The sequence below is a fragment of the Pavona decussata genome, unplaced genomic scaffold, assembly GCF_977016875.1.
Source record: "Pavona decussata unplaced genomic scaffold, jaPavDecu1.1 SCAFFOLD_51, whole genome shotgun sequence".
Classification (NCBI taxonomy): Eukaryota; Metazoa; Cnidaria; class Anthozoa; order Scleractinia; family Agariciidae; genus Pavona; species Pavona decussata.
In genome coordinates, this window is record NW_028145473.1 from 4,336,843 (window position 1) to 4,352,044 (window position 15,202).

The window sequence follows — 15,202 nt, forward strand, 5'->3', positions numbered from 1 at the left end:
AGTTGAGCGAGTTGAAATAATCGCAAAGTAGCACAAATGAAACAAAGATATATTTTCAAGTGGCGTTTTCGTTGCCATTGCCGTCGTCGTTGCTTAAGCTCCCTATTGGCTGAATAAGGTGGTCAACAAAACTTGAGATCCGTTCTGTAGGGCTGTCACACTCTGAGACATAATAGGTCTACCGACAGGTGTCGGTTTGTAGCTCTGTTTTGTAAGTGTGTCATGATATCGTGATATCTTCACGCCGCGGTGTAATATCGATACATGTAAGCTCCAATTTGAAAGCGTTCCTTAAATAATTCAGCTTTAAAATTGTCCACATCATCAAGCATGCGTGGTGAAGATCTTAACAATTTGTCTTTTGTCGAGCCATTACTCGCAACAGCCGGGCCCTGGGTACAAGACTACCCCGAGTCCTCCGGCTTTTTGGTCAGCACACGGTCTGGAGAAAGAAAGGCGAAAGGTGAAAGAAGGTTGCCTTCGTTGACAAATTTACAAACGGTTATTTTTTCTTTGACTTCGGTAGACATTACACAGTGCATCAATATGAGCTCAGCGTGGCCTGAAGTAAACCAAGCTGCACATGAGCACAGATATGAACTTGTTCTGAACGGCGCAAAAGTGGCTGAGAGAATTGACAACGGCGGCTTGGACCAGAACATCTTCAAGTTGGACTTCCTTAATTTTCTTCAAATATCGAACACAAAATTAGTATCCCTTCCAGAGGATTTAGGAAATTTGGTACACTTAAAAACTCTGGATTTGCACAGAAATAGTATACAGAATCTACCATCTTCAATTGGATTGTTAAGGGAACTAAAGAACCTCGACCTGTCTGGAAATGAACTGCATGAACTGCCTTCAACATTGGCTGAATTGAGTTTACTCCAGACATTGAATTTGAACTGTAACAAGCTAACAGTGCTGCCTGACTTGAATCATCTTAAAAGTTTGTCAAGACTCGATGTTAGTCATAATCAACTTACTGAGCTTCCTGAAGGAATATATGAATTAGAACATCTTTCAGAAATTCATGCTTCCAACAATAACATCACCACCATAAGTGCAAGTGTATGTAAACTGGCAGCTTTGAAAGTGTTGAGTTTGAATGTCAACGAGATAGAGTCAATCCCTGCTGAGCTCTCACTGTGCCATAAACTGAAGGATCTCAATTTGCAAGACAACGCCATCAAGGATACAAGACTTGCTAAGTTGATAAAACAGTGCCACGCAAAAGCAGTTCTGGATTATATTGCTGTGGGAAATGAAAAGGGAAAAGGCGGGAAAAAAGTTGGGAAGAAAGGCAGAAACAAGAGGGCCAGTGAAGGAGATACCGAGGAGCATGGAGAGGAGGATGGTGTAAAAGTGGGTCCAACTATTAAAGTTATACACAGTGAAGGATTTAAAGTGTCAGTCAAAACAAGTGTTCAAGATATCAGACCTTACATTGTATGTAGCATAGTGAAGAATCTTGATCTCACAGACATGGCAACATTCAGGAAGTTCATCAACATTCAGGTTTGCACAAACAATACTTTTCCCCCTTTATCTGTTTAATGAGTAGTGGTAATCTCCCAGGTACCCCAAGCTACAAGTGTTCAAACCTTATATTGTATGTAGCCTCCCTTGCAGATGCTCTTTTGGCTTGTCACGCAGCCAAAAGAGCATCTGTGAAGGAGGCTATATTGTACGTAGAAGCTTTATTTAACCTGGGTAACCAATTGGATGCCCTCAAGATTTCTCAGAGAGTACATTCCATAGCACAGCCAAAAGTTTATTGCAATGTTTTCAACATTTGCCCAACATTGGAGAACACATGTTAGGCAAATGTTGAAATTGAAAACAATGTCGTGTGGAGACATATGGTTTGAACATCAGGACAACGTTTGGCTTAAAAGCTCCAAGAAATTCATTGCAAGGAATTGGGAATTAATTTTAGAACCTGACAGTGTGTAACTGTGTGCCTCCATTTATGTGATAATAATATTATTGTTGAACAAAGTGTTCATTGACAAATGGCTTTAACACCGTCCAACATTTTAGAGAACAAAAGAAATGTTGAAGCAATGTTGAATGAGAGTTTAAATTTAAATTTGTTTCAACAAGTTTTCAACAGTTTTTTGCACTATTGACAAATTGTTGAATGGATGTTGCAACTTGTTAAACACATCTTAAAAGTAGCATGCCTTCTTTGGACACCAACCTCAGATCAGCATGAATCTCAGCTTCAGCTTGCAAAACTCAAAACACTTCTTCTTCAAAGCCCATTGAGTAATGCTTTAGTTGTTTGCCTTGTGTACCATCCACTGGAAATTGGCTAAGCCTGATCCAGTCTGCAGATTACTTGTGCCTCCAGTGAGTTGAGATTTACAAAAAAAAAAAGATGTTACAATGAATATTTTCCTCTTATCAACTGAGTGTGTAAGTCATTTGAAGTACAGGGTCCGAAATTGCGCTTTCCTGGTCGCCAATGCGACTAAAAATTTTGCACTGGCGACCAGAATTTCACAACTAGTCGCCAGCGGGCGATTAACTATTTCATGCCACGATCATTTTTCAAACAATAACTTTGATTTTCAGCCAAATCGATAAAAATAAAATTCAAAGCCGCCCACCAATTGGTCACTTACTTTTTACCTTTCCACTGCTTTTAAAGAATAAAACCAATTTTCCTGTTGTTATAAATCTATCACAACGCTTCACAGCTCGAGCAGTGCGAAGCTTCGCCGCCATGTTTTTTGAACGAGAAATGCTGCACGGTTGTGGCCTGATGCGAACAACATGGCGATCCGTCGATCGTCTTGACAGAACGCGAAAGGAAATCTCGTTTACGGTTTTGAACATAGAGCAAAGAACCAACCGGCAGTTTTTCAATCAGGTACATTTCTTTTCCAAAAGGTAGCGACAAGAGAAGGTATAAAGTTGACTTAAAACATTTAGCAGTCTTATGAAACTGCGTCGTTCGTCGTGGTTTTTCAGTGGTAGGTGTGTAAATCGCCATTGGGGCCCCAAACCCAAACGCGTTCTCTTCGTTCTGATTCTTAAAAGAAAAATTGGCGACCAGAATTTTCCATCTGGCAACCAAACATTTTGGCAATTGACAATTTTTTTTTTCTGCTTTTTGGCGACCACATTTTTCCATATGGCGACTGAAAAAAAAATTTCAGTCGCCACTTGGCGCCTGCCTAAAAAGGTTACTTTCGGACCCTGAAGTATAAGACTGGTTGGCTTTATATTAGGCCAATTACCATTGAATGGTGTACAGAACAAACAAGTTACCACTAAAGCATCATTTATCCTCCAATGAGCTTGAAAGAAGAAGTGTTTTGAGTTTCATGGTCTGAAATTCACACCCCATTGAGGCTAGTGTCTGATGAAGGAGAATACTTGTCAGCAAATTTTTGATTAGCTTGCCAGTTAATGGTTCTGCCTTTCACCTGCATTTTTTACTGCAGAATTTCCATGGTAAATAAAATCAGTTCCACCAGAGTCTCTCTAGGCAACCAACTGCTGGTCAAAGAACCAGAGGACTCTGGGTACGAGAGTGGGTGAACAACTTTTATTCAAAAATCATAATTTATTTTGCGTATAATTGAGAAATATCTTTGCCCCATTCAAAACCTTACAATTTCATGTAATAGTCATTATGCAACTGTTATCGTGATCAGATGAGCAAGCACATACATTGCAAAGGTCATGTCAATGCTTGTAGAACTTTGGATACCTTTGGTAATATGTGTTCAACACCCCCTGTTGAAATTAACATCAATTTTAAGCTTGATAGTTTTGGTTGGCTAGTGTAACTGAGTGTAACTCACATTGTTTTGTTATTTAAACAGACCAAACTGCATGAGACTACATGTGACCACCGAACTCTGGCCACAATTGCTACACATGACCTGTCATCAATGACATTTCCTCTTGAGTATGAAGCAGTCATTCCCAGTGATATCAAACTGATTCCACTGGGACGACACAAGGAGGTAACTGCTGAACAGCTCATAACAGACCTTAGGACAGAAGCCTTGAAACAGAAACAAAAGACCAAGAGAAACCCATTCAAAACTGGTCTATACAAGTATGTTTTGCTCATTAAATGACACTATATTAAAATAGAAATTGAAGAGCTGGTAGCATAACCAACCCAAATGACTTTTCAGATCGCTTATTGTTGTTTTAGCTCATATTCACTGGAATTTTTGCATGTGGCCTTGAAATCCTTCAGGAAATGTTGCTTCCAGAAGTTAAAAGATGTTTTGTATCTGTAGTATCTGCAGAGTATTCTTAATTTGCATGATTGGATACTTTATAAATTGTATTTTCATCAGCTTTAATCATTATCAACTAACTATCTTAATCTACTTAACTACAATTATAAAAGAAAAAAATTAAAACAACAAAGACTGCTTTTCTTGGAGGCTGTGTTTAAAATCTTACTTAAAATTTACTTAAAACTGTGGTGACCAGAGTGCTGTAATTTTAAGGGTAAACTGTTTCACAACTGAGCTCCACTGTATACATGTAAGAAACTTCTCTTTAAATAATCACTTTTCAGATTAGATTGTAAGTAAGACAAGGGCTTCATTAACTTTTGAAGTAGGTGATAGCTAACCAAAGTAGGCAGCTAGTTCGTTAATGAGATCATGACCACATGACTGCCAACCCTAGTACAGAGGTTTGTTTGTACTAACCTAAGTAACTTGCACAATGCTGTACAAGCTTGCATTATACAGATTACCTCCTTACAGTTATGTCAAATTTTCCAACAAATTAGCAGAAATATCTAATTGGCCTATGTCTTTTAAAAATCTTATCTGTTTCCAAATATTTGACAAGTATATAGTTATTCTGTGTTAAATATTATATATAAACTATGAAAGTGAATGTGTACTGTAGATGAAAGATAATAGTGAATGTAACGACACCACAGTTGTGTACATTTTAAAAGGAGGCTTGGTCTTTTTCCGGGGTCTGCTAACCACACTGTAGTCAACATTGTAACTCACTACTAAACTTTGTTGTGCTGTTAATTCAATGTGTTCTTAGGTATTTGAGTCTTGTTGGTGAGGCTTCATTGTATGCTGTTGTTAGGGACAATGCCAAAACTGTTATATCTCTACCACCAGTAACTAACAGTGAGAAAAGTAAGGTGAGATAACATCACTTTTAATAAGGTGAGATAATACACTGCTTCCAGACAGGGTTTTTGGCTTTCTTCATGATTGATAGCTGTAGTTCAAAATAACAGTGAGTATTATTGATGGATATTTACCAAGCCACTTCACGGCTCGGTAAATATCCATCACTTTCACGGGTACTGAGGTGAATAATTGTTTTAGTATATAGCACACAAGCTGAATAGCTAGTGGACCAAAAAATTAGTTTATTTTTTAAAATATACCAACAAATGGTCGGAAATCTTAAAATCTTGCTCCCCGTGGAGTAAGCAATTTCTTATTGTAGAAAGTTCTGTCTCGCTTTCTTGTGGACAAATAAAACTTTTGGAGGCACTTTTTAAGTTGCTACTGTGTGAAATTCGTCTTGTTGTTGAAACCATGCTGCAAAACATTAGATGTTTCATTGTTTACATTGTAATCATAGAGCTTTCATTTTTCATTAAAGTTCGCCTTAGAATATGAGGTGGGAAAGATTAAGTAAAGATTAAGTGAAACCAAACTTTGTTGTTATTTTTGTATTTTTTTTTAAGACTCACCCCAGTCCCTTCCTGGAGAAACCAGTTTTGAAGCGCGACTGACCACTGCTTTGTGAAACATTGAAGAAGGCTTCCTTTGTGAATGGAAACAAAAAAGGACAGCAAAGCGGGATTTTCAATAGAGAATTTTTGATTGTTGGATATGCAAAATATGTTTTTGGAATGAATTATAGACCACATGCAAAATTGTGGCAAAAATAAATAAAACCCCTAAACTTTAAGGTGGTTATGCTCTCATTTTACGAGAACCACAGATGTACCTTCATAGCTACTATTTATTTAGTATATTATTTTCAATACTGACTTGCAGATTAAAACAGGGAAGCTGGATGTTCTGTTGGAAGTGACATCACCTGTTGATTTGGCAACTTGCAAATCAGTGATGGAGCAGTTGATCAGCAACATGCTTGAAGCTGGTTTGCACTCCAGTCATGTGACCTGTACCACTGCTGCTGCTGCTGCTGCTGAAGGTGGAAAACAACAACTAGTTATTGAGCAAGTCAGAGTAGTGAACAGCGAAGGCCAGCTAAAGGTTGTTTATCCCTCAAGAGTTGACCTGCAGCTTGAGTCAGTCAAAGTAATTTATCAAGAAAAAGAATAATACCACTACCTTTCAGAGGCTTTCTAGATTGCACGTATGGTTAGCCACGCAAAGCCAGCAGTATTTTGTAGTAGCATTAGGTTCTCTAGGAACCTGTTCTCCGTACAGTAGTAGGAGGCCAAAATTCCATATTGATAACAGTGTTCTACTTTAACAAGAGTTTGTAACTGGTTTAAAATTAAGAGTAACAAGGAAGCAAACTGAATTGCAGCAAAGTGTGACGTGGTTAATAAAAATGCGTTGTTGACCAAGCGTGAGGTCAAGATGGCTGGATATTGGCCAAGTTCTTTTTTTTTTCTTCGTCGTTAGTCGAGTTCCATAAAAACCCAAAAAAGAACTATGCCAATATCCAGCCATCTTGACCGAACAAGCTTGGTCAATAAAGGAGTTATTATATGGCCTTACCCTAAAAAAAAAATCATAATAAAAACGTAGTTACTCAAAGAAGGAATGACTTAAAATTACCCAGATCGTTTTCGATAGCTGTTTTTCCTGTTGGATCGTTGGTTTACCAGTGGGTGATCGTTTTAGTTTTGGTCATTTTATATATCATTTTAGGTCATTCCTCCCTTTAGTAACTACGACAAAAAAGCAAACAAGCATGAAACTGTTCTGCTCGGACAGCAATTCGTCACAGCCGATTGGTGTAAGATTTATTTCCAGTGCATTTTTGAATTAGTGTGTAATCATGGAAAACTGTGAATCTTAAATTATCATAAGGCTCTAGTCTCTTAATGGCTTAAAGGGAGTAAACAATTATTGAGTGCATAAAATTTAGATTTTCGCAAGTGTGGGAAGATTTTAGCAGGACTTCATTCGAATAAGTGTGAATAAAATTGAATTGAATTGGATCTGATAAACTCGCCATTTTTAGCTGATTACGTGGTGGCGTAAATAATAGACATTTTTACAAAGTTTTCGGCCTGCAATCAATAATTCTTGAATGAAACAATACATTTTATAAACATATGTAAATATAAGCCGAAGAATAGAGCGGGTAAATTAGAAAAGTAGGGGAAACTTGAGAAGATTTGTCATTTTGTTGCTTACAACAAGCAAGACGGGGATAATTGAAAACGTGAGCTTCTTCGGCGAACTTGAGAAAAACACTTTTCTGAACTGCTCTAAACGCGTTTTGCAACTTTCAGTACGCTGTGGTTTAAATACAGTCATTGCCAACTAATCAATTTAGTACTCGACCTGATCAGACAACAAGTTTTACAAAATTAATATCTTTAACCCTTTAACCCCTAATATCAAAGAACAAATTCTCCTATCCTGCCCCCATACTTTTCTTATAAAAGTACTGGGGAGAAGTTATTAAAATATCACGAAAATTCATCTTGGGTGGTCATATCCTTAATTCTCATGACCTCAGAGGTTGAATAAGCATTGATATTACAAGGAGAAATTTGATGCTGATCACTGTCAGGGGTTAAAGGCCCGGCCAAACGGATGCAACAACATTGTTGAATCCAACATGTTGCACTCGTTTGGCCACCATGTTGCGCGATGTTGGATGATGTTGAAGGAAGTTTGATTTCCATCAAACATCGTCCAATATTTCTTTTGCTCTCAGGTGTGAACAACAATGTTGAACGTGCGCATGCCCATTAAGCAGACTGCGGTATCTGTATCGATGGCTTATTGTTTACAGCTGTTTCGACAAAGGTTGTCCAAACAAGACGTTAAGGCGTACGGGACTATTCCGAAAGGTAGTCTGGGAAATACCCAATAAATTTCAATAAAAGCTCAGAATCCATATTGCCTGCCATCTCAAGTCTTCGCTGTACGGTCGACGAGGCATTATGGATTCTGAGATTTTATTGAAATTTATTGGATATTTCCGAGGTTACCTTTCCGCATTGTTGTGTACGCTTTAACGCTTTTCTTGGACAACCTTTGTCAAAACAGCTGTATATTGTGATATTTGCTTTGCGGGTTGCTGCGTGAGTATTCAAGCTACAGTGTGGAGAACGAACAAATATTTGAACCTCTCAACGACAAATGAAAAGTTTAAACACAAGCGATCTCTCTTTTATAGACCTGTGTTCACATGTGTTCTGAAGAAAGGGCAAAGGAGTAAGTCAAACTGTAAGACCAGGTCTAGCGAGAAGAGGGTCCCGGATGTAGCCAATCACAGCGCACGATTTGACTCATCTTGCCCGCCCGCGAAGCCCAGCATATTAAGACATGTTTTTGTAAACACCATTATTTTATTTTTTTTTTTGCAAGGTGGGGTTCTGTGACACCTGTGTTCTGAAGTTGATTCTTAAGTTCACTTAGTGACAACTGGTGAAGTCAGTAATTTATTGTGAAGACTTCAGCTGTTAACTTAATAAAAACCTTGTCCTTCTTTGCCTGTACACGATTTCCTGAACAACGGATTAGTAACCATTTCGAATTCAGTAGCTTGAGTCAGCCAATTCCTCGCAAAAAAATAAAAATGGCTGCTGGCTTGATTTGAAAAGGAGCTGACATTATGGAGCTGCAAGCCTTAACACCTAACGTGCAACTCTATTTACACGCGTAAAAAATCGACACGGCATCTTCTAAATTTGACACGGTCCTACGATAAAAACGGTGTCGGTACCTGAAATTTAAGAGGGTGCAAGGGTAAACGAGGCACCGTGCCCGTTTACAGTGCCGTGCCTTTTCAATCATATTTTGAGCAGTTCCGCATTCGCGTAACGGTTCAAACTACAAACGTGCGGAAGGTATAGTTCACAACGCCGAAATGGCGGGATACATTGGTCAAACGAAGCCATCGAAGTTCTAATAGATTTATGAATCCAAATATGTCTCTACTTATTCGAAAATTCCCATACCACTGTTGCTCATCAAACTGCGTATCTGCGCCTGACGTCAAAACAGATCACGCGCAAACGTCCGCGGAAGCTTCTCACAACAGTGTAGATCATCCCCTGAGATCATCACTGCAAAATTCCACCTTTTGTTCTGTCCCCTTCTTTTGATTTCTTGGATTTCCTTGAGGTGTCGTTGAAACGTCGATAGCCTTCTTGTTCCTGAACACGCCGATTTCTTGTCAATAACCGTTAAACAGCTACACACATTTGCCGCCATTTTCCCAGCAAAAATAAGGCGAATTTCAAGCGTGCCAATACATAGGTAGGCATCGTACTCAGGGGGGACTGGTCCTAGCGTCATGGCGGCAGGACGCCATTGAAAACGCTCCGGTAGAAATATGGATTTCTACACCTAATACTCAACACAACCGCTAACCGGGAGCCTGCTAGTTAGACATTTGATCTGCTGGGAAGATGAGTAAGCTAAATGTAATGTTTGAAAAACAAGTTCAGTAGATCTTATGCAAATTTCTTGTAGTTTATTTTTTGAACAATTGAAATTATCTCCCAAAGAAAAAATACTTATTGCTTTAGGTGGTAGAAATCCTTTCACCTCAGGTTTTGTAATTAACACCTCGGATGAAATATGATGGGACCTCAGCCCAACAATATGGCTTTTTACATGATAATAAGTGCATGTTGTGCTTGTGTTGTTGTTTGTTTGTTTGTTTGTTTTGTTTTGTTTTGTTTTTTCCTTTTTTTCTGTCGCTCGCCAGCTCAAAACACGATACCTCGACCGGTTAGCTTTGTTTTCGGCTCCTACATGGCTTGTTTTTCTCTGTCTCCCTTCAATCAGACCTCTTTCAAATCCATCTATTGCCGAGTTCAATGACAGAACCAATCTTTTATTATGATGGATCTTAAAGTATGTTCACTAAATGCACGAGGTTTAGGAGACCAGTTGAAAAGAAGGGAAACTTTTAACTGGCTCCGGACGAAAAAATTTTCAATCTACCTACTCCAGGAAACTCATAGTACAGAAAACACTACTCCTGTTTGGTTCGCGGAATGGGGCCTTACAACTCTGTTTACCTCTTATTCTAGCTCTAATGGAGGAGTAGCTATTCTATTCAACAACAATTTCACCTTCCAACTTCAAAGATCTTTTTTGGATAATACAGGCAGATTTATTATTTGTGATATTAAAACAAATGAGAAACTTATCACTTTGGCCACAATATATGCACCAAATGAGGACGTTCCAAGCTTTTTTGAAAGATTTCACAAGCACTTGAGAGACTTCTAGTGCGATGACATCATTATAGGAGGTGACTTTAATCTAGTATTAGATATACAGTAGAAATGGACAAGAAGGGTGGCCTTGCCAAAACGCACACTAAGGCAGTCAAGGTAATTGAAGACTACATTGCCGAGTTAGATTTAGTAGATGCATGGAGGCTCTTGAACCCCGATGGCCGCAGATACACTTAGCGTCGCCAAAAACCCGAAATCCATCGCCGACTAGATTTTTTTTCTCGTAAGCCAGAGCTTTACATGCAATGTTACAGGACCAGGGTCTAGAAATTAAACACGTCCCTTTTAAGTAAAGAAGAGTATGTAAATCAAATTAAAACAACAATCAAAGCCGTCCAAAAGGAGTATCAAGAAGACAATTCTGTAAGTGCCGCCTTAACTTGGCAAATGATGAAATTAAAAGTTAGAGAGCAGTCTATGGTGTATGCGAAAGCAAAAAAAACTCAGTAACATATCAAAGGAAGAAGAAGAATAAGAAAAGGTAATAAATTGGTTACAAAAGGAAACTGAACGTAATTCAAGGGACGAATATGGAAACCAAGAAATCCATAGAGAATTAAAGGAAAAGAAGAGAAAACTGGAACAAATAATAGAGCACAAAACAAAAGGCGCAATTTTAAGATCCAAATGCAGATGGTACAACAAGGGGGGAAAAGAATACAAAATATGTTTTAAACCTCGAAAAAAGGCATTATAAAAATGGTGTAATCAGCCAACTTAAGATCAACGACGATGAATTTGTCACGTCTGACAAAGAAATTTTGATTAGATGCAAATCCTTTTATAAAAATATTTACAGCTCTAACATCGATCACTATGATCATAACGAAACCAAAAGCATCTTCCTTTCTAAGGCAACTCAAAAGGTGCTAAATCCCGAGGACAAAGAAAATGCGAAGGCCTATTAACTAAGAACTTTTCAGTATTATTTCTGGCCTGAAACTCAACAATAAGAAAACAGAGGTACTCTGGATTGGCTCTTGCACTGGTCGTGAAGATCAACTCAGTCCCTAATCTCGTACCCAGATCTCCCACGGTCAGGCGGAAGGGAGATCTCACATTTCGACATTCCCGAACCGACTGAGATCAGGGTACGAGATTACTCAGTCCCGAAAAGAATTTTGAAATGGGCCAAAGGCAAAGAGAGGTCCTTAGGTGTGTGGATATCAACAAACTCAAAAATAAGCATGAACAAAAATTACAGCGAAAAATTAGAAAAGATTCGGAGCTGTTTAAGCTGCTGGGAAGACCGCCGCCTAAGCCTTTTGGGAAAAATTGTCGTGCTAAGAGCCTGATCGCTTCACAGCTTGTTTATATCCTCTCGCCCTTACCAACCAATCAACAGGTGTTGGACGAGATCAATAATATTTTCTATAAATTTCTTTGGGACTGGAAGGGGGACAAAATCAAAAGAAGCATTATGATTAGTGACTATGGAAATGGGGGACTAAAGATGATCGATATAAACTCCTTTAACAAAGCACTTAAGTTATCCTTGGTGAGGAAATACCTAGACAACGATAATAGTGCAAAATGGAAGCTGCTGTTCGATTTCCAACTACAAGATTATGGTGGATCAGAGTTCTTCAGATGTAACCTCAACAGAAAAGACCTGTCTAAATATATTAATGTGCCAGACCTTTTTATCGCTGAAATTGTGCAAATATGGGCAGAAACTAGTTTTGATGATAGTGTAAGATCTATTGACCACCTTTTCACATTAAACCTATGGCACAATTCTCTTATAAAGGTTGGAAACAAGCCAATTGATTACAAATCATGGTCCGCTAAAGGTATTCAAAAGGTTGGGCACTAGATGAGAGACAAAAACAAGTTTCTATCCTTTTCAGAATTTAAGGAACGTTTTGATCTCAACCCAAACTTCCTCGCTTTTTATGGTGTTATATCTTCTATAAAAACCTTAAAGAACACGGTAAAAAGGCAGCTCGTCTCAGAAGGAAATGATGATAACTTTATTCACGTCTTTTTAAGTGCTAAAAAATTAAACACAATAGTTTATCAGAAATCTATCAGCTCTAAAAGGACCAGTCCCAGTAAGACTCAAAATTAATGGCTTGCCGACTGTAATACTCTTTGCTCGAATTCTATCAACTGGAAGGCTGTATACAAATTCCCTTTTCGTTGCACTAAAATATCGAAATTAATAATTTTCCAGTTTAACTTCTTCATAGACGATTGGCAACAAACGATTTCCTGAACAAAATAGGTTGCTAGATATTACATTTGGACCTGTAAAATGCGAGAAATAATCCCCAGGATAGAAGGCTTTCCAAGCTTTCTCTCCACCTTCAGTCTTCCGGTAATAACTCCTAACTCACCCTGAATGGTGTTATAGCAAAACAGAGATAAGCCAAATTGAAATCCTTTGTGAAACACGTCTTAAATTTTTTTTTTGATCTGGCGAACTTACTGTTATCACTCAAATATTTCCTTCTTTTTGTTTAAGTATGATAAGTATAATTTTAACAATTTAACTATATCGCAAATATCATTTTGCAAGACTTTAATTTCAGAAAACAACAGACGATCGCAGACGATCGCAGACGATCGCAGAAGATACTGATAGAACCATGTTCTATCTCCTGCGATCGTCTGCGATCAATTGCGATTGTGCGATCATATGGAAACCAAAGTCTTGCGATCCGCGATCGAAACGCATCCCATAATATTTCGGGTTCTCTCCCACGATTCAACGCTCGTGTGTTCGATTGTAGGAACGGTCTTCGTAGCAACAATCATTTCGTTGTCATTTCGAGGAATTTATGGAGGAAGTTGCTCGTTATGAATGTGTTTACAATTGCAGCAGCAAAAATTTAAAGACAAGGAAAAAAAGGCCAACTGTTGGGAGAAAATCGGGCAGAAGTTTAATTTATCGGCCGGGGAAGCGGAGGCCAAATTTCGCAACATAAGAACTGCGTACGGTCGTTATCGAATCCAAAACCGATGTTTTCGACCGTTTTGGATCTGACGACGACTCGCTTCATGACAAACAGAAGAAGTCAATTTGCTTGCGGCAAAATTTCCGCTCTTCCACGTTCGCACGGGCGTGTATATTGGTAGGTAACCAAAACGTATGGCTACGGTCGGCTCTGCAATCGTTGCGATTATATGCATGGAAACAGCCTTTTTTGCGATCGTCTGCGATTGTTTGCGATCTGCGATCTACGATCGTCTGCGATCATATGGAAACCAGCCTTTAGATAGAACATGGTTCTATCTTCTGCGATCGTCTGCGCCGGATCACGATCGCAGGATCGCAGACGATCGCAGAGGTATGTTTCCATATGATCGCAGACGATCGCAGACCTTATTGCGATCTGCGATCTGCGATCCGCGATCATATGGAAACCAGCCTTAAGTGACGTCGTTTTGTAAGTACCGTAGTATTGTAAGTAATGTAGTATTGTAAGTACTGTAGTTTTTTGTTAATACTCAAGTATTGTAAGTAATGTAGTAAAGCAAGTACTGTAGTATTGTAAGTACTGTGGTATTCAAGTAATGTAGTAATGCAAGTACTGTACTGTAGTGTACTGTAGTATTGCAAGTAAATAAATGATTTTAAAAAAATTTAAAAAAAAGGTATCGTGCTCAGATAAGCGAAAATCCTCTTTTTTTGGTAGTGAAAACTGGGGGTGCTGTACCAAACTAATTTGGACTCGTTACCGAACATTGGGGGTGCCGTGCCGATAATTTGCTTTTACAAAAGAGGCTGCAAAATCAGTAGCCTGTGTCACTCAGGGGCGTAGCGACCTTATATGTAGGTACGCACGTGCGCACCTTCCTAAATCTAAAAAGAAATAAATTTATAACACATTTTTTGGCGAAAGGCGTCTTTTTTAATTAAAACGTCGCTGCGAAGTGGCATGGTCCCATGGAGATCACAAAGGACCAGTTCAATGCCGAGTTCAAAAGATGGAAGCACAAATGGAATGGCAAATGTGAGAATGAAAAGCCTCAGACTTCGGTCAAGACCCTCGATTTCACAAGCCCCTAATTCTAGGCGTATATGTAGCGCTGATCACTCTGCTCACTTATCTGTGCTGAACGCAGTTTTACCGACATGAAGAGATTAAAACCCCTCTTGGCAGCACTATGAGTGCGGAGAGGTTGTCCTCCCTGGTAGTTCCCCACATGTGGTTTTGGAATTTGCTCGTCTGAAGGAGAGACGTCTTGCCCGTTGCTTGTAAACACTGGAAAAAACATTGTTAATTAGTCTTTCCTATAAACCTACTAGTAATTACCCCAAACGTCGACATTTAAAAACATAAGTTACTAAATACTAAACATTTTTCATATTTTGATTTATGAAACTGTCCCCAGGAAATCGTGAGAAATGACATTTCCGAGCCCCTAAAAATAAAAATTTTGTGGGGGTGCATGCCCCCCAACCCCCCTAGCGGCTCGCGCCTTCGGCGCTCGCATAAATTTCTCCTTCTCGGCTTCGTCCAACTGTTCCTTCAAAATGCGAGCAATCGCACTGATTTTCAATCACTTAAATCTTAAAACTTTTTGGCAGGGAAGGATGCCCCTTCTTATTTCGGCTTCCAGTAGTTGTTGGTTAAAACTTCGCAATATGTGAAAACAGGGTGAGATTTTTTTGAATTCTACATGGCCATAAACAAGAGGCATGGTCTTAAAAACACTGAATTAAACAAGTAATTTGTTTAAACTGTTTAAAGAGGGCACCTAACTCCATGTTTTTACGTGAAAATAGACTGAACCGACACTATATTAGAGAAGACTAAG

At 38.8% G+C, this 15,202-nt stretch overlaps 1 protein-coding gene across 1 annotated transcript; it reads left to right on the plus strand.

The window, feature by feature from the left end:
- Positions 1 to 432: 432 nt before the first annotated feature.
- LOC146481168 (leucine-rich repeat-containing protein 47-like) lies at positions 433 to 6,529 on the plus strand. Its single transcript, XM_085108837.1, has 4 exons — positions 433 to 1,518; positions 3,840 to 4,078; positions 5,047 to 5,149; positions 6,024 to 6,529. The coding sequence occupies exons 1-4, from the start codon at positions 547 to 549 to the stop codon at positions 6,312 to 6,314; spliced, it is 1,605 nt and encodes a 534-aa protein (XP_084964963.1). The 5' UTR covers positions 433 to 546; the 3' UTR covers positions 6,315 to 6,529.
- The last annotated feature ends 8,673 nt before the right edge of the window (positions 6,530 to 15,202 follow it).

What these genes read in the sequence shown, in the direction of transcription:
- LOC146481168 (XM_085108837.1), top strand. Translation starts at nt 547, where the DNA reads ATGAGCTCAGCGTGGCCTGAAGTAAACCAAGCTGCACATGAGCACAGA. An exon ending in GGAAGTTCATCAACATTCAG is followed by an intron (nt 1,519 to 3,839) that starts GTTTGCACAAAC and finishes TTATTTAAACAG; the next exon opens with ACCAAACTGCATGAGACTAC. An exon ending in CTAACAGTGAGAAAAGTAAG is followed by an intron (nt 5,150 to 6,023) that starts GTGAGATAACAT and finishes ACTGACTTGCAG; the next exon opens with ATTAAAACAGGGAAGCTGGA.